This window comes from Sarcophilus harrisii, chromosome 3, assembly GCF_902635505.1.
Source record: "Sarcophilus harrisii chromosome 3, mSarHar1.11, whole genome shotgun sequence".
Classification (NCBI taxonomy): Eukaryota; Metazoa; Chordata; class Mammalia; order Dasyuromorphia; family Dasyuridae; genus Sarcophilus; species Sarcophilus harrisii.
In genome coordinates this window covers 609,953,363-609,973,629 of record NC_045428.1, presented here as the reverse complement: position 1 = coordinate 609,973,629, position 20,267 = coordinate 609,953,363, and the positions used below count along the sequence as shown (strand labels likewise).

Sequence of the window (20,267 nt, the reverse complement as noted above, 5' to 3'; positions counted from 1 at the left end):
CCAAAACAAGAACCTAGAAGCCTTGACAAAATGGCTCCACATAACTGCAGGATATCTGGATCCCCAAAATGATGTAAATTGTATCCCTTTTAACTTTTGGGGGTGCTCTGAAACTGTGTCCCCTTTGGGGGGACTCTCAAACCCTGTGTAAAGCACACCTTTCCCAGAGAACACCTTTTTTGGGGGGGCAGATGTAAACTGTGTCTCTTTGGGGGGACTCTCAAACCCTGTGAAAAGCATATCTTTCCCAAACAACACCCTTAAGTTAAATGGTCTCATTCAATTGGAGATCTATATCTGGAGCATAGTTAACATCCTTTTGAGTGGCTCAAACTGCTCCCCAGCTCCAGGCCAACACTGGCCTAACATAATCAAGAATCTGTCAACTTATTTTTGCAGAAGTCCTCATAGGACTTTGCCCACTGATGAAGATATTTTCTATATCTTTGGCTCATGAAGATTTTGGCTCAACACATTTGTATTGTAACTCCAAATAAAACTGACTTACATTACATGGGTTTAATAGGTCCCTATGCTGGATGTCTAGAAAATGTTTCCTATCTCCATTGGCAGGGTGATGATTTTTACTTTCTCCCTGATCAAATGGATGAAGAGACTTTGAGTTGGGCACCCAAATTTTTACCTTTACCCTCTACTTATGTATCTCTTGGACCTTTGGTAGCTACATTAAATTCTTCTTTAATAATGAAGCAATTATTGGAAAAGAATCAGAGAGCAGTCAATGAACATCGAATACAAATTCATATAGTTACCAAAAAAAAAAAAAATAACTGAAACCTCACATTTGGCTATTTTCAGTACTAATCATCATTGACATTTTTTCTTTAAATCAATAACCAACCAAAAATATTTTTCTATTTTAGCCAACCCTATTTTATTATCTACTATACTGTTACTATTCATGTGTACCTACTGTGGTGCAAAATATGACATATACCAGCGTGTCCTCTAAAGTGTTAACAGCCTATACCCTAAACGTTTCTCATCTTAAGGTGGAATGACAGGTTAATAACTGAATAATAAAGATCCTCCATGTTGTAGGCTCAGACTAGTGTCTTGAAGCCTGGATGATTTGTAGCTTACTCCTTCCCCTCCCCCCCCGACCCCCACCTTATGTCTGAATACTCATTCATCTTGAGAGCCTAAGAACAGATAGATCATGGCCAGATGCACAAGGTTGTAATAAATGAAGTCTTACCCCTGGGAGAACCTAACCAGTTCTGAGGTCTCCATAATACTCCCACACATTTCCGGATGAAATTGGCTAATGCTCTGGGAAAGTGCAGGAGGAAATTGGAGATTGGCCAAAGCTTTCTTTGTTCTCAAATCATTTAAACCACTGGGAGACAATTTCACCAATTTCACAGTTTGAGAAGACACTCTGCTAGGTTCATTCTGATCAAGACTCTGATCTGGATTCTCCAGCCCAAACAATCACAAGTTTGTCCTCCCACAAACCAGGGATGGATTTCCCCTCTTTTACTTTCTTTGGCTTTCCTGTGTATAATCATCCAATATGTTGGATATTGTTGCTGCAATACTACTTGCACTCCTATTATTTGCTGATATTAAAATGCATTATTTGTATTTCCATGTGGGCGTGTCATTCTGTAAGAGCAAATCTGAACAAAATAATACAAATCCCACCGTATTACCTGGCAATATACTGAGGCACGTGGGAGACCCCTGTGCTGTACCAAGAGTGTGGGATCCTTGCTATGGCTGTCCAGGAGAGGGAGGTGAGTGGCTGGTACTTTGCCACATATCAAGAGGTGGGGAGATCACCTTGGAAATTTGGCAGGTAAGGCACATGGAGAAAAGGAGTTCCTGGCTGGTCTCTGCCTGTTCACTGGAGCTGCACTGAGGTATGTAGTGGGGTCCAATGTTGTTTGCCTGCTTGTCAGGCATTGTATTGGGACTTATGGTATCTTGCTGTTTTGCTGAAGCAGAGGATGCTACTGGCTTCTTGCATTGCTTTCTGTCCTGGACCACACTCTCCTTTTGTAGACATTTGGGAGACCTTACCTGACAACTTTCTGACTTTCTTTGGGCTAAAAGATTTGTCTGAGCCTTTCTTTTTTTACTGGTTCTACAATTCCAGAATTCATTTGGGGGCATAATTTTACAATTGTTTAGAGGTGAATATGGGAGAGTCTGGGCAATTTCCTGTTAATTCTGCGCTCTTGAATCCCAGAAGTAAAAACTTTTAAGATTTCTGAGAAATACTGCCCATTTTCATGGCTTGAAGCATGTATGAAATGTATGGTTTCTATTGAAATCTGTCCTGTGCATAAAAACCTGTTCTCTAATTAGTGCATAAGTTTTATCTACATGAAGATTTTTCCATTGTACACAGAAGTACATTGTGTCTAATGACCTCCATTTTGTAGGGGAAGGTGGGTCACCATTCAGCAGATTCCAAAGTCTTTCCTCCACTGAGAGTCTCTGATATAAAGTAAGAGATGGTCTGTGACTGAAGATCTTCCCATGTTGAGTCCAGGCAGGGCATGTTCACAAAATGAATATCCCCGATATTTAACAAGCTCTGTATTCTACTCTGTATTCCCTTTCCACATTTGTTACAGGGATATAGTTTCTAAGTCCTTTTACTTCCTCTTCTCTGATGGGAAATAAGCGATGATTTTAGTCTAAATGCTTTTCCATGTGGCTACATTAATGTTTGTCCTCTGGTATGGATTCTTTTATTTTACATTGGGGAAGAGAGCATGTAAAAAACCCTACCACAATCTAGACTCTTCTTTAGTGTGGGTTCTTTAAAGAAGATATCAGAGGGATCTCTAGAAGCATTTCCATATCGAATAATATTCCAAAGGTTTCTCTCCAGCTGGGATTTTCTGATGGTCAAAAATTTTGTTATACTGTTGCACATTGATCACACTCACAAGGTTTCTGATATGCAACTAAATCGTGGTTTTTTTAAACAGCCCTTTCCACATTCATTACATTTACAATGTTTCTCTCCGGTGTGGATTCCCTGATGTACATACAGCAAGACTCAGTTTTCATATGAAAGCCTTTCCATGTTGATTGTATTAATAAGTTTTCTCTCCAGTGTGGATTCTCTGATGTATCATAAGATAAGCTTTCTGTCTGAAAGCCTTTCCACACTGATCACACTCATAAGGTTTCTCACCAGTGTGAATTCTCTGATGTATACGAAGACAAGACTTCTGTTTGTAAGCCTTTCCACACCGATCACATTCATATGGTTTCTCTCCAGTGTGAACTCTCTGATGTTTAACAAAATTATTGTTTTTTCTAAAAGTCTTTCCACATTCTTGACACTGATAAGGTTTCTCTCCAGTGTGGATTCTCTGATGTACAGTAAGACGAGTCTTCTGTTTGTAAGCCTTTCCACATTCATGACACTGATAAGGTTTCTCTCCAGTGTGGATTCTCAGATGTACAGTAAGACTGAAGCTGTATCTAAAAGACTTTCCACAATGATGGCATTCATAAGGTTTCTCCCCAGTGTGGATTCTCTGATGTACAACTAAACCATGGTTGTTTTTGTACGCCTTTCCACATTCATTACATTTATATTGTTTCACTTCAGTGTGGACTCCCTGATGTACAATAAAGTGTGAGTTGGTTCTGAAAGTCTTTCCACACTGATCACATTCATAAGGTTTCTCTCCAGTGTGGATTCTCTGATGTATCATAAGATAAGCTTTCTGTCTGTAAGCCTTTCCACACTGATCACATTCATAAGGTTTTTCTCCAGTGTGGATTCTCTGATGTATAATAAGATAAGCTTTCTGTGTGTAAGCCTTTCTACACTGATCACATTCATAAGGTTTCTCTCCAGTGTGGATTCTCTGATGTTTCATAAGATAAGCTTTCTGTCTGTAAGCCTTTCCACACTGATCACATTCATAAGGTTTCTCTCCAGTATGGATTCTCTGATGTATCGTAAGATAAGCTTTCTGTCTGTAAGACTTTCCACATTGATCACATTCATAAGGTTTCTCTCCAGTGTGGATTCTCTGATGTATCGTAAGATAAGCTTTCTGTCTGTAAGCCTTTCCACACTGATCACATTTATAAGGTTTCTCTCCAGTGTGGCTTCCCTGATGTCTCACAAGATAAGCTTTCTGTCTGTAAGCCTTTCCACACTGATCACATTCGTAAGGTTTCTCTCCAGTGTGGATTCTCTGATGTACAATAAGAAAAGCCTTCTTTTTGTAGGCTTTTTCACACTGATTACATTTGTAAGGTTTCTCTCCAGTATGTAGATACAGGATTCTTGTGGATGTTCCAATAGTTTTTATATCTGGTAAACAAGGGGTAAATGTTCCATTAAAGTTTCAGGCTTTATAATATAAAGACTTCCTATAAAAATTTATCTGTGATTTATGTAAATTATAAAACTGATTAATACTGTTTGGAATGGAATCGGGGTTGTAATGAATCATATCTCCTGGGATCTAATGTATCTATATTCTGTTTTTCTCAAATTCCAAGTCTACACTTAGCATGGGTGACATAAGCCCCCAATTTGTTTTTGGTATCTCCATACTATTTTTGCCATCTCTTCTTGAGGAGGAACCCATCCTTTTTAAGTCAGCAGAGATAACCCAACCCCTCTGCTGATAAATTTTTAGCTAATGTATCATTGTTGGCCCTCAAAACAAGGTCTACTTTGTCTTTCTAAAGTGTCCACTTATCAAACCTTAGAAAACAAAACCCTAGAAAAACAAGATCCTAGGGTCCAGGGCCATCTCAGGATGATCTAAGTCCACTTAGTGGAGGGATCCATGCAGCTTTTTACAAAGTAGTTTTTCTTGTAGACTGAATAATTTTGGACCTCAGAATTCTCAAAACAAACCTATAACAAAGACAGGTCCGGCATTCTCATGTTTTGGCCTCAACCCAGTTTCTGTCTCTTATTTCCCTACAGTGAGTGACCTCTGTCTAGTTCTAACTCTGATGGGACCTGACTAAACCCATGGTGAAGATCACAGAGGCCCTTTCTAAACTCCGGAAAGAACTCATACTACGGTAAACTTGGGAGCCTCTACCTCTCATCTCCCTAAACTGAGAGGGGCCTCCATGAATCTGACCAATGAATCTCCAAGAATGGGTCAAAATTTGAAACTTAGAGATCAGGGAGAAATTATGCTGATGACTTCTGTAAATCATAGCCTTAAATTAATTCTGAGTAAGGCAGCAGTCATTTTGCTACTTACATGCTGCTGAATGGAGGGAGAAAATCATGAAACCAGGTTCCAGTATAAATTTAGGCCACAAAATCTCAGTGTGACTCTCACTGTGGCAAGGCTACCCTTTGACATCTCCTTGATTCCCTTGGGGCAACTAAGTGATGCATAGGTATACCTAGGATCAAGAACATGCAAGTTCCAACCTAGTTTCAGACACTTACTAACTCTATGACCTTGGCCAAGTCACTCCCCCTTGTTTGCCTCAGTTTCCTCACCTGTAAAATGAGCTAGAAAAGGAAATAAATGCATACTATTCCAGTATCTTTGGCAAGAAACCCCAAAGAGGGTCATGAAGAGTCAAAAATAACTGAAATGACCAAATATTACTTGGCTGACTCCCTAACCTATTCATCACAGAAGGTTTCCCAATCTTTTCATATGTTCCCATATGTTCTTCCCATCAGAGATATTGCTTTACATTGCTCTGGAAAAAAACGAACATTTATGCAGTACCATTTTCTGCTCCTCACCCCCATAAATCAGGAGCCTGATTTTCCTTTTTGACACAAGGGCCAGATGAAATGGTTCTTCTGCTACCTAAAGCAAACCTCTTTCGGATTCATTGGGCCCAACCCGTTACTCAGCATATTGCCTCTCTAGCATCTCCATTTTTTCACACTTTTCAGTCTTTCCCACCTTTTCTTAGTGACTCTAATAAAACCATGTCTCCCTAATCCTTAAACACAGTCCCTTAATCCCTTCATCCCCAGAGATATTTTCCAGTCTCTTTATTCGATTTCACAGCTAAACAGCCCTAGATGCCATTTATAACAGGTGTGTCCAAGTCCTCTCCTTTGCTTTCTCAGAAAGTCTCTGTGTTCTAGCTCCCAATTTCATTGTTCACCTAAAACTCCCATGTCCAACATTACCCCAGATCTCAAACTTGCTAAATCCAATGGCCATTTTTTCATCTTCATCCTTCCTGGCTTCTCTGTTGCCTTTGACTCTGCTAGTCACCCGTTTCCCCTCTCACTGGGTTTGAGTGACGTGCCTTTCCTGGGTCTCTTTCTACTGTATCCCAAACCAAGCTCAGTCTCCTTCCCCAGCTCTCCCATCTTCCTTCTTTCCTAAGCCTCTCCAAGGCCTCCTCCCAGGAGTGCAAGCTCACAAATGAAGCCTCAAGCTCTCCTCCCTGCCTGACACAGTTGTAGGTATTTGTCCCACAAGTCTGTGAGCTCACCGGGAGCAGGGGAGGTTCCTTGTATCTCTTTAGATCCCTGGTGCTCAGCAGAGGATCTGGAACAAAGCAGCCACTTAATAAATGTTTGTTGATTTGAAGAAAGTTAAAAAGGAGCTCAGCTTGGAAAGTCTAAGCTCCTTTTGCACTTTGAGGAGACTTCTACACCCCTAAATTCTCAGTGATGGCTTTTTGTAGGATCATAGATTTATCTCTAGAAGGGAGATTAAAGACCATAGAGTCCAACTCCTTCATTTTATAGATGGGGAAACTGAGGCTCCCTATCCATAATACTATTTCTATACAGTTAAAAAAAAAAACTCCAAGTGAAGTCCTGCTGCCCCCAGTTCTGGCTTTTGTCACCATACCTAGAACCCTCTGGTAATCACAGCTCTCATCTACCTGTTTTCACTTCTCACCTGGGCAGCAGCTCCTCAGGACTTCCTGCTCCAGCATCCCCTGTGCTTCCCTTTGCTCAAGATGAGAAATCACGTCTCTGGGAGCTGGCAAGCCTAGACATGGAGAATGAAAAGACACAAACTTAGTCCTCTTTAGGGAAGAGTGTGCATGCAAAGCTGCTCCATTCTGAGAATCACTCCATTGGGTTCACACATATCTGGCCGTTTCCTCCCATCAGCACTTGTAACACAATAATCCCAAATAAGACAGGCTAGATCATCTTTCAGCCCCAGCAAAAGAGGCCTTGCTGAATCCCCCTTTGCCCTGCCCCCTACCCAGTTTCCCCCTCACTGAAATCTATAAAAACCTTAGTTTTGTTCATTCAGGGCCTTTCTGCTACAGGGGGAGATTCTCCTACTGTTGAAGTCAAGGAAGTTGGTTCATCCCAATTCTGATTCTTGGCCAGTCTGTTGTTCCTGCCATTGACGGGAGCATGCAAGCAAGAGCAGGGGGTGGTTCCCAGATCTCCTAAGAAGAGCTTTTACTTTAGGGAGTTTTGGGGAGAACTGGGGAAGATCAGGGAGTTGGTTTGGAACCAGAAAACTCAGTCTTGGTGCCTCTTCTTCATGGAAGGAGGGACTCACTATGTAATTTCCATTACCCAGAATTAGAGACATCTAGGAGTGCAGTGTCAAGGCCTGGGTCAGCAATGCCAGGATTTCAATCTGGGCTCAGACACCGGCTGTGTGCCCCTGGCCAAGCCACTTAAACTGTCTGCTTCAGTTTTCTCAACTGTAAAATGGGGATAATGAGGTCACTTAATGGCCTAATATGGTGAGGAAAGCACTTACTGGGCAACAGCAGGTGAATATCAATGCTTGTTCTCATCCTTCCTGCTGCACCATCTGTGCTGGAGTTTGGGGGCAATGTAAAGGAAGACTGGGGACTAACGGGTTCTACTGGGTACAAGGAAGAACTGTCAGCTGCCAAATGACTATTCTTTAAAAAAAGGACATTTCCCATATTAGGCCCATCTCAAAGAGGAAGGGGTTGCAGGGAAAACCTATTGAGCAGTTTTCCTGGTTTTGCCAGACAAAGTCATGTTCAGGGAAAGACTAGCCTAATTAACCTGTGAGATTAGTTCCACATCTGAGATGCACCAGCACTGATCTGATCTTTGACCTCAAGATCCCTAGAATTGGGGAACTTCAGGAGCAACTGGGAGATCTCCAGCTTTTCTTCACCAATGTATTGACCTTTTATAGAATAATCAGTTTGGAACATAGGAGACTAGCACTTTCCCCTTTCTAGTAAAATTGATGAATGCTCCAAAACCAACATAGAACAAAATTCCTTTTGATAGCAGCCTCAGAGTGGCCAGAAGTGTCCTTACCCATAGACAGCAGGTTCCAAGCATTCTCCAGCATGACCTCTTTGTACAGCTCCTTCTGAGAAGGGTCCAAAAGGCCCCACTCCTCTGGGGTGAAGTCCACGTCCACATCCTGGAAAGTCACCAACTCCTACAGCACCCAAAGTCAGAGGGGAAAAAAAGTCAGAGCTGAAAAGGATTTCTGGGTTCATCTAGTCCAACCCTCAACATCAGAGGTGAGAAAGCTAAAAAACAGAAAGGGAATTTACCCAAAGGTCCTATTCTTGAGGGCCAGAGTCAAGACTTGAAGCCACAGTAAGAGCCCAAAGGAATATTGAGAAAAACATGTGCTCTGGTCAGTTGGAAGAAAGCAGAGAAATATCTTATTGTGGACTGTCTCCCTATGGAACCTGGGAACCTGAGACAAAATGAGTGCTTTATCTGTGATGCGTGTGCATCTGTGGAAGAGAAGGACAAAAGATGTTAAGTTCCTTATCAGAACTGACATAAGTTAGAGCCTATAAAGAAAATTCTATGAAGCTACAAGAAGCTGGCAGACACAGTGTATTCTAGGGTAATGGTGGGGGTAGATGTGTGGTCACAGAAAAGAGAGAGGGAGAAAGGAAAGCTCTTGGTTATTTCCAGAGAGGTTGAAATAAAGACTCATCTAGACAAAATACAGAGAATTCCAAAGAGATATTGATTACTGAACTGTAGAGCCCGAGACTTCCCGGCCACCTAAAGGAAATACTCTATGTATCCAAGAAGGGCTCGAGGCTACTTTGGCTGGAAGTCTCATGGCCAAAATAGCTCATGCTTTGCTTTATGCTTGCTTTCATTTGTTGATATCATAGAGTTCTTAATTGTAATATTTCATTACACACTTGGTTGATTTTTTTATCTTCACGGTCAAAGAGGACCAAATTGATATCCCCATACCAGGGCTGGGGCTCAGAACATCTGACCGTGGCTAATCAGACCTACCCAAGCTCAGAACAGTTTGCGACACCTTGGGTACCAAGAGCCCAGATGAGCAACTGCAGTGGAAGCGACTGCACATTTGGACATCTCACCACTCTTTGAGCTCCCACAATTCGGTCTTGCTCACACAATGGGGCACATTCTCTGATGTGCATGTGTCATGGCAGGGCATGTACTAGGGTCTCTCATGTATCACTACTGATGATGCAAAGTTCTTCAGAGAGGTCTTGGGAATGTCCTTAAAATGCTGCTTCCTCCACCAGGGGGAGCCCCTGCTTTGCGCTGTAGAAGTGCCATGATAAATAGATCTGTTCACAGGATTCAGAATTTTTCCATTTGCTGTAACCAATAGGTTATACATATGGATTGGGGAGAACCTCTATTTTCTTGGTGTTAATTTTTAGGCCAAAATTAGCACAAGCAGCAGAGAAATGATCATCTGGTATATAGTCACATGGATATAAGCGTAACTCTGGCAGAGAAAGAAGTGTTCCTTTATATATTAAAAAAGCAAAATTCAATTAATGAGGGTTGCATTTCAGGTAATTCATGAAAAACAGGATGGGACAACAAAAGTCAAGAGACCGAGTTAAGATGTCTACCACTGGATCATATACAGGAGAGTTGCCCAGTCTGAAAATATCCTGATACTTGGGAGCAAGCATATATTCACAGTATGCTAAATGTACCATGTATACTTGGCCAATATACTTGACATCTGGTAGTCTTCCATATCCATCATAAGTACATGTTGTACTTTATTGGAGATTCTGATATTTGGAAACAAGTCTTCATCATATGCATAAAATTGCCTTTTCATTTTTTTATTTTTGTGCTTTATTTTTTTAAAACAACTGACTTATGGTCTATTTTAATTCAACTTTCAACTTTCACAGCCTTTATGCTACTACTTTGGAACAATTAAGGTATTTATTGATCTCTTATACTTTTGGAAATTCCCAAGCATTTACACATCTTTTTTTCACTCGAGTCTCAGAACTCATTATGTAGCCTCTCTATATAGGAAAGCAGTCCTTTTACTGATAGCTAATTGATCTCTAATTGATTCCTTGACTCACACCCAGCAGAAGCTCTTCCAAACCCCTTTCCTTTTCAAGCCTCCCACACCCAGCTTTCACCTCCATAGGTTGGATAGGGTTATGAACTTCACCTGTACAAATTACTTGTTTCTTGAACATCCTAAACAACAGAATCTAGGAGGAGTGACCACAGAGTAACAACAGAAAGACCAGTGAGACCTCTTCCTAAAAATAAACAAGGAAATAGAACTGAAAAAGGAAATCTGGCAAATGTAACAACCAAAGAAGAGATGAACAGGGTATAATATGGTTAGAATCTTGTGACATCCCAACTACCATTGAATGTGTCTTTTAGCAGTTTCTGCCCTAAAAGATCCTAGGCTTTGAGACATTATATTTTGAAGAGCAGAAGAGTAGGGGTTGCATCCGAGAAAAGTTGAAGTATGATCCTGAATTAAAAAAAAAAAAAATGGACATTTGACTAACATAGAGACTTTGAAGTATATTGTAACAAAAAGGCCAGAACTTAATAGAAAATTCAACATAAAAGATCCAGAAGAAACATAAGAAAAGCATGAACCTAATTATAAGGTACTCATTAAAATCAAACTGTTCAGTTACTATATATGAAAATGTTGGCAGTAGTCTAAAAACTGCTATCGTTACTAAGGTAGTTTGAAAGAAAGCTTGGGGAAGACTTTTGTATGATGGAGTGATTCTAATAAAACCACACTGGGCAGAAAAATGTTTTAAAAAGCAATTATTTCATTAAAATGGGGCCTGAAAGGAAGAACTAATAAAGAGAAAAGAGATAGGGTGAAGGGCTGATAATGCTGGAAACAATCACATCCGGGTTGAAGAGAAAACAATAGGTACATTTTGGAGAGTATAGAAGTTTTTGAAATTATAAAGAGGAGGGAAAACTGGGAGATGGAATAGGGAGGTATTTAGATTTAGGTATAAACCAAAAATAATCTGATTCAAATTGGCCACTAATAGTTCTCAGGCCAAGCCCCATTTGGTCATTATTTGGGTCCTGATTAACTCAGATTGAATGTAAATAGCCATTTCTGCTTTGGCTAGAAACCCTAATAGTCTTCCTGTCCCAGAATTCATTCATTCATTTTTGTAAAAATTTATTTAGATCTTTTTGGACCAAATGAAAGAGGAGATTATTTGCCTTCATTGCTCCCTAGCCTTAATCATTGTATAGGTGTGGCCTTCGTCAAACTGAGACCTATAGAAGACTTCACCTTAAAAAGGTCAAGATCTCCCATTTAATCCAGGGCCATCTCCAGTCTCTTAATCTATATCTGGCCAGTGGACTCAGATGGCTCTGGAGGGGAAAGTGAGGCAGGTGACCTTGCACAGCCCTCCCTCACTTAAATCCAAGTCACTTGCATGTCAAGGCATCACATTCCTGAAGTCAGGAATAAACAACAATAGAGCAAATTAAGAGGGATGTGTAAAATAAGGTTAAGAGGGTGAAGGGAGAAGATAAGAGGGACTGGGTAAAAAGAGAGGTTGAGAAAAAAGACAGTGAGTAAAAATAAGATAGAGGGAAATTCACAAATAGTTATCATGACTTTAAATGTGAATAGGATGAATTCACTCAAAAAGTGGAAACAGCAGAATGGATTAAAAATCAGAATATGTTTACAAGAGAAACATTTAAGAAAAAAAGATACACAGAATTAAAATGGAGAGGTGAAGTAGAATTTATTACGTTTCAGCTGATGCCTCCTTCCCCCCCCCCCCCCAAAAAAAAAAGCACAGATCAGAATTATTATCTCAGAAAAAGTTATGGCTAGAATAGATTTAATTAAAAGAGAAAAACAGTGTAACAACATTTTGACAAGAAGTACCATAGACAATGAAGCAATTATCAAGCTATACCAAATACTGTAGTATTTTCAAAAAAAAGTTAAAGTGGAGATAGATAGTAGTACTATAATAGGAGAGGACTTTAATCTTTCCCCTCTCAGAGCAAGATAAATCTAGACAAAAATAAATAAGAAAAAAGTCAAGGAAGTAAATACAATTCTAGTTAAGCTTGATTAAAAAACATATTTGGAGAGAATTGAACAAAGGAAGATACTTTTTTCTAAAAATATACCTTTACAAAGATTGACCAAAAATTAATATATAAAATTTTTGTAGTTAAAAGTAGAAAAGCAGAAATTTAATGTGTTCCTTTCAGATCAAAATGCAATAAAAATTGAATATAATAAAGGACCATGGAAACATAAGTGGAAAATTCGTTGAAGATTAAACAAGCTAACCTTAAAGAGTGGGTTAAAGATCAAATCATAGAAATAATTTCATTAAAGAAAATGACAGTGAAAACACCAAAACCTATGGGATATAGCTTGGGCAGGAATCAGAGGACAATTTATGTCTCTAAATACTTACATCGGTACAATAGAAAAAGAAGAGACTAATGAATTGCATATGCAATTAATCAGAAAAGATCAAACTAAAAAATTCTCCAATTAGACATTAAATTTAAAATCCTGAAAATGAAAGGTGAGATGACCAGTGTAAAAAAAAAATTGAATTAATAAATAGGAATTTGTTTTGTGGGAAAAAAAACAAATAAAATAAACAACTGTTTTATTTTTTTTTTAAAGAGAAGTAAAGCAAATCAATAGTATCAAAATGAAAAGGGTGAATATATACTAATGAAGAGGAAACTAAAGCAATAATAATGAGTTATTTTGCCCAATTATATGACAATAAATTTAACAACTTCTGTGAAATGGAATATTTACAAAATATAAATCATCTAGATTAGCAAAAGAGAAAATAGGTTATATAATACAAACATTTTACCAAAAGAAATTAAACAGAGCTTCCTAAGAAAAAAACAACATGATCAGATAGATGTACAAATGAATTCTATCAAACATTTAAAGACCAACTAATTTTTAGTTGCAAAGAAAGGCCCTTATGAATTCCTTGTATGAAATAAATACGATACTGATACCAAATATGTTAAAAATAAAAGTTTAAAAAATGATTACATCAATAGATGTAGGAAAAGCTTTTGATAAAATACAGTATTCAATTCTACTTAAAAGAATAAAAAGAAAAACACTTGAAAGTAATCATTTAAAACCTTCAAAAAGCATTATTTGTAATGGGCATCAGCTGGAAGCCATCTCAGTAACATCAGGTGTGAAACAAGGATGTTCACTTTTCCAAATATTATTCAATATAATAAATAAAGCAATAAGAGAAGAAAAAGAAATAGAAAAAATCAGAAGAGGGAATGAGGTCATAAATTCTCTTTTTGTAGATGATATGATGACATACTTGGAAAATGCAAAAGATTCAACTAAAAAGTTAGTTAAAACATTAACATTAGCAAAGTAGCAAGCTATAAATATCAAAGTTCCTATTTATAACAAACAAAACCCTGCAAGAAGAATTAGCAAAAAGAGATAGTTAAGTTAAAATAACTTTAGACAGAAAAAAAAAAAAAAGCCTGGGAATAAATCTGCCTAAAACAAATGCCTAAAAACAAATTACACACACACACAAAAATTGTACAAATAAAATCAGACAAATATTTGGAGAAATATTAATTGTTAATGGGTAGGCAGGATCAATAAAATAAAAATGATAATTTTACCTATAGTAATTTATATATTCAATACCATTCCAAATACATTGGCAAATAATGATTTTTTAAAGAATTAGGGGGGAAAAATTCATTTAGAAGAACAAAAAATTAAGAATATCAAAGGAGGGGAACAGCTAGGTAGTGCAGTGGATAGAGCATAGCCCTGAAATCAGAAGGAGTTGAATTCAAATATGATCTCAGGCATTGAACACTTCCTAGCTGTGTGGCCCTGGGCAAGTCACTTAATGCCAATTGGCTGAGCAAAAAAAAAAAAAAAAAAAAGAATATCAAAGGAGTTAATGAAAAGTAAAAAGAAAGATCTTAAGCTTTATTATAAGGCAGCAATCATCAAAACTTTCTGATACTGGCTAAGAAATAGAAAAATAGATCAATGGAACAGAGTAGACATAATTTACAGCAGCAAATAAATATAATAATCTTCTTTTCACAAGTGTAAAGACTAAAAATTTGGTATAAGAATTCATTATTTGATTAAAAACTGTGAAAACTGGAAAGCAGTATGGCAGAAACTGGGCACAGACGAATACCTTACATCATTTACTAAGATACAGTCAAAATGTATACATGATGATCTAAATATAAAGAGAGATATTACAAGAAAATCAGAAAATGGGACATATCACTTATCGGACTTATGGATTGGTGAACAGTTTATGAATAACCAAGAAATAAAAACCAAAGTTAGGTGCAAAATTAATTCTTTCAATTACATTAAAATAAAAGATTTTCATACAGAGAAAACAAATGTCACCAAGATCAGAAGGAAAGCAGAAAAATTTCAGTTTCTCAGAGAAAGGTCTTATATGTCAAGTACATAAAAACTTTGTAAAATCTATAAGAATATCAGTCATTCCCCACTTGAAAATCAAAAGATATGAACAGGCAGTTTTCCAATGAATAAATCAAAACATGTACATCAATAAAATAGAGAGATGTATCATTTCTCACTGGAGTGATCATGCAAAAAGACTAGAAAAAGAACAAATTAAAAATCCCCCATTAAAGACCAATTTGGAAATCCTAAAAATCAAAGGAAATATTAATAAAATTGAAAATAAGAAAACCATTGAATAAATAAAACTAAGGCACTAGTTTTAGGAAAGAAAAAAAAAGCCAATAAGATAAATAAACCATTACTTAATTAGTTTAAAAAGGAAAAAAAGACAACCAAATTGCCAGTATTAAAAATGAAAGAAATGAAAAGGAAAGTAAAACAATAATTAGCATCATTTTATCAAATATATGGGTGGTTATTGTGCTTCATGTTCAAAGAGGACCATAATTCCTGCTATATTCAAGTTACATCTGTGGCTGATCAGACCAATAAGACCTTGCAAGGCTCTATCACAACTTGGGCACATACAGTAAATAGGAACATTTCAGATCAGATGAATTTTCATACCTTACACAACTCCCCTTTCTATTGAGCTCATTCAGTTGCTCTTTGCTCACAGAGCAGGGCTCCTTCTCTGATGAGGGTACACCAGGCTGGGCTGCCAGCTTCTTCCACATCATACAATCAATTCTAAAGTTCTCCAGAGAGACCCTGAGAACATCCTTGTATCACCTTTTCTGACTGCCTTGTGAGCGTCTGGCCTGTGAGAGCTCTTCGGGCTAGTGCCCATTGGGTATTTAAAAAATGTGCCAGCCCCAAGGAATTGTGCTTTCTGCAGTGGAGCTGGAACGCTCAGCAATTTAGTTGCAGAAAGGACCCCAGTGTCTGGTACCTGATCTTTTCAGGTGATTTTGAGAATCTTCCGAAGATAATTCAAATGGAAATGACTCAGTTTCCAGGAGGGGCGTTGATGGATTGTCTGGGTTTCACAGGCCTATGACCGTAAGGTCAGCACATAGGTTTAATAAACCTTCCATTTGGGAGTCAGTCTAATCCCTCTCTTCTCCCCTCCTTTCCTTCAGAACCTTTCAAATAGTGAGCTAGCTCCGGTAATACATGTGCCAACCCCATTATCACTGTGGATATCCCCAGAAAGTATACTGCCAAAGTGAGTGAATTTAACCAGGGAGGGCACTCAAGACTTCTCCATTTGCTGTAACCAATGCTGGCTGGTGGATCACCTGCATTTTCTTGGTGTTAACTGTTACATCAAAATTAGCACAATTGGAAGGGAATCAGTTCAAACTCTTCTACATCTCAGCTCAGAGACTTCATTTAGTGCCCAGACATCTGCAAATAAAAAGTCATTCACCAACATTCCCTCTATTTTAAAGGAAATATTGGCCAATAAATCTGACAATCTAAATGAAGCAGATTGATATTTACAGAAATACAAATTTCCCAGATTAACGGAAGAGAAAATGGAATACTTAAATAACACAATCTTAGAAAAGGAAATTGAACAAACCATTTATGAGCTCCTCAGGATCACTTTAAATCACAAGTGAATTCTATCCCCATTTAAAGAGCCTATCACATCTATCAAATTGGCCAATATGATAGAAAAGGAAAATGATAAATGTCAAATGAGATGTGGAAAAATTGGGACACTAATGCACTGATGGAGGTATGAACTGCCTCAACCATTCTGGAAAACAATTTGGAACTGTGCCCACGGGACCATCAAACTGTACACCTTTTAACCTGAGAAACACCACTACTAAGTCTGTATGCCAAAGAGATGTAAAAAAAGGGGAAACAACCTTTTTCTGCTCTTTTTATGGTAGCAAAGAATTGGAATTCGAGGGAAACAACTGGGGAATGAATGGTTTAACAAATTGTCTTATATGATTACAGCAGAATATAATTGTGCTATAAGAAATGACAAGCAGGGTGATTTCAGAAAAACCTAGAAGGGCTTACATGAACTGACGCAGAGTGAAACAAGTAGAACCAGATCATTGTGCATAAAAAGGACAAAACAGAATAACCAAGACCTGTGAATGACTTGGATATGCTCACAATAGAATGATTTAAGACAACCCCAAAGGATTCATGAAAAATACTATCCCTCTCCAGATAAAGAACTACTAGAGTCTGAATGCAGATCAAAAGCTAGATTTCTTTTCTTTTTTCTTAATTGTCTTCCCTTCTTGTTTAAGAAATTGTCTACAAAATGATTATTTCAGAAATATGTTTTTACACAATTGCATACACATAACCTATCTCAGATTACTGACCATTTCTAGAAGATGTCAAGGGAGGGAAGAAGGTATTGAATTGAGAATTCAAAAGAAAAGTATTTAAAATGTTTTATAGGTCTAATGTGTAATTGTGAAAATTTTAATTACAATTTAAAAAAAAAGACTAATAAACCCCAAAGAGTATCAAAAAGTCAGACACGACTGAAACAGCAAATACAACAACACAATCATTCCCCACTAGATAAATGGACAAAGGACACAAAGAGGGAATTTTCAAAGGAAAAACTGCCAGTATTCCCAACCATGTGGAAAATGCTCCAAAGCACTAAAAAGAGAAATGTGAACCCAAACAATGTGGAGACTTCATCTCATACTTGTCTGATGCCTTTTGGACAAGACCTGAGGGTCTCCTTCAGGGCACCCCAGCTTCCACGGGAAAAGAAAACTCCAAGTACTTTGAATAGTCTCCCAAACTTAGCCCTTTCCCTAAATTCTCTCCAAGGGAAGGCTGAGGGCCTGAACAAATGCTAATTAACTGCTATTTAAAACAAAAAAGGCATTCTCTTTGACCTGGTCCCAATAGTTCAGGGTCTTTTAGTGTGACCAAGAAGCCAACTTCACCCTGGTTCTTGAGTTGCTGTATTCTCCAGATGGATGTGGGATAAGCAGGAAGCCCCTAGTACACAGCATTTGCTCCTTCACCCTCCCTGCTTTCTGAGTGTGCCCGAGAGTGGAACCAGCTCCAAGACAGGGGTCAGCCAGTGTGCACCAGGGGACTCAACTGTGCACCTGGACCCATGAGAATAAGCAGGGCACCCTGGTTTCAAGATCTGTCAGGGAAAGCTTGCTCAAAGGGGAGAAAAGGGGAGGGGAGCAGTTCTATAGATTGTGAGGGAGGATGCTGGGTGTACGTAAAGTGAGCAATGACCCCATCCCTTCAGAACAGAGAGGAAGGAGCGAAGTGGTCCTCCTTGGGTGAGAACTGGATCAGAGTTACAGAGACTAGAGAAACAGAGAAATGAAACTGAAATTAGGAAATAAAAATCGAAACTTAAAAAATGGAGGCTAGGACCAATAGCAAAAAAAGGACAATGTAATGGGGCTGGGGGCCTCAGACTGGAAAACAAGAACAAAATGTAATCAGAGGTGGGGCCTGAGAATAAAAAAAAAGATTGTAAAACATAATCGGGGTGGGAACTCACAAGTAAAAGGGAAGAATTTGCACTGGGGTGGGAGGGGAGGGAGTAATGATGTAATTGAGGGTGCTGGGATTCTGTGCTCTGAATAGGTTGTGCCCTCAGTGGTACTCAGTGGGTGGGGGACTAGGGGAAGGGCTTCTTTCAAGTATAAAAGAGACATATTGATGCCAACTGTCCCTACTCTATAGGATACCCCCTCAGTTGTGTAACTGAGGACTTGAACTTCATCCCTCCCAAGTCCAGGGGGTTATTTCTCGCATGGGTGACTCAGAAATCCAGAGGATGGAGGGCAGCAAGTGGGATGGGGGGATCAGGGAAAGAGGGGAGTTAGTGCTGCTGATGCTGAAGTGCTGCAGATCACTTTGAAATCCGGAGGGAGAGAGTAGGGCAGTGTCGCTTGGGTTCCATTCAATCTCCTGACAATTTTTGTAAAGAAACAATCCAAAGGGAAGGTATTGCCAGTGTCACAGACAGCCCTGCATGTCTATGGGAACGGCCTCTGGGATGTTGTGGAGTCTGGGGGCAGGACACTCACCTGAGGGGGGGGGTGGCTGCCACCGGCCATCCCCTCCGGCTCCGGCTCCCTCCTGGGGCAGACCTTGTCCTCTGAACAACTTTTCCTTGTCTTTCTGGGGCAGGAGGCTGGGCTGAGGGGCTTTATCAAGGGTGAGGCTCCACAGCAGTCACAAAGAGAGGGAGGGAGGCAGCAGGGAGGAGCAGGGCTGGAAAAGAGAAGTCTTTATACCTTCTTCCCCTTCCTCTTCCCCATCTTCCTTTAGAGACCCAGGAGGAAAAGGGGGCTTGTGATCCCACATGGGATGAGTCCCGTCAGAGCCTCAATAGTCCATGAGTCAGAGATTCCCCCTCCCATATGTCTTCTGCCCTCCCTGTCTCCCATCACCCAACACTCTTTTCTTTCTCTCTCTCTCTCTCTCACTCTTCACTTTCATTCCTCACTCTCTCTGTCTCTCCCTCTCCTTGTCCCTCCCTGGGCCCTCCCCCTCACAAAGACACAGTCCTTATCCAGACAACAAACTGCCTGCTTGACCCTGGCAGGGATCCTGGAGGGATCAGGGTCCCAGCCACCGGGGAAGGAGCAGGGAATGCCTGCGGCTGGGAGACAAAAGTCCCATCTGGGACCCAGCCCCCTGGCAGAAGGAAGCCTGCCTAGGACGCCTGGGACCCTCTGGCAGAACTTATGCTTGGAGTCCCTAAAGGGAGCCTGGGTAGAGGGAGCCTGGACTGGGGGCTGGCAGGGCAGCAGCCCAAGAACTGAGGGGCCAGACAAGGGGCCAGGGGGGAGCTCCGGTGCCTGCACCCAAAGCGGGGCCTCAGGGCAGGCAGGACCGAGGATCCTATGAGGGGCTGGATCTGGAGGCAGAACAGCTGAATCTCTAACGAAAAGCTGGGGACAGGGAGACAGAACACCTGGGTCCCTGGGCTGTAAAGTCTGAATTTGGGGGGAAAGGTGACGCAGTGCTGAGTGTGGGCAGGGTTACCTCAGACATTTGGGAAGGGACTGGGAATCTGCAGTTAGGGCAGGGAGCTTACAGCCGGCACAACCGCACGGGGAGGGGGGAAGGGGCGGGGGTGGAGCTTGGGATTGGAGGCTGGCTCAGACCTACCTGGGACTTGCACCTGCAGAGCTAGCTCCCAGAAATCTCAGATCCAGGGAAGGAGGCCCAGAGATCTGAAGGAAAGCACAGAGGTTGTAGCTCCGGGGAAGGAGGCAGGGAGGTCGTAGCTCCGGGGAAGGAGGCAGGGAGGTCTCAGCTCCTGGGAAGGAGGCAGGCAGGTCTCAGCTCCTGGGAAGGAGGCAGGGAGGTCTCAGCTCCTGGGAAGGAGGCAGGGAGGTCTCAGCTCCTGGGAAGGAGGCAGGGAGGTCGTAGCTCCTGGGAAGGAGGCAGGGAGGTCGTAGCTCCGGGGAAGCAGGCAGAGACCTTAGCTGACAGGGAAGGAGGCAGAGAAGTGTCAGCTGACAGGGAAGGAGGCAGGGAGGTCGCAGCTGACAGGGAAGGAGGCCGAGCGATCTCGGCTATACAGCAGGAAATCCGACCTCAGCTTAAGGCAGAGTCTCCACCTGTGTGAGAGAC

At 40.4% G+C, this 20,267-nt stretch overlaps 1 protein-coding gene across 1 annotated transcript; it reads right to left on the bottom strand.

The window, feature by feature from the left end:
* Positions 1 to 655: 655 nt before the first annotated feature.
* On the bottom strand, positions 656 to 20,044 carry LOC111720185 (zinc finger protein 420-like). The gene is made up of 5 exons (XM_031963554.1): positions 19,800 to 20,044; positions 18,710 to 18,896; positions 8,234 to 8,360; positions 6,861 to 6,953; positions 656 to 4,315 (listed from the first exon to the last, which is right to left on the bottom strand). The coding sequence occupies exons 2-5, from the start codon at positions 18,737 to 18,739 to the stop codon at positions 3,075 to 3,077; spliced, it is 1,491 nt and encodes a 496-aa protein (XP_031819414.1). The 5' UTR covers positions 18,740 to 18,896; positions 19,800 to 20,044; the 3' UTR covers positions 656 to 3,074.
* Positions 20,045 to 20,267: the final 223 nt, after the last annotated feature.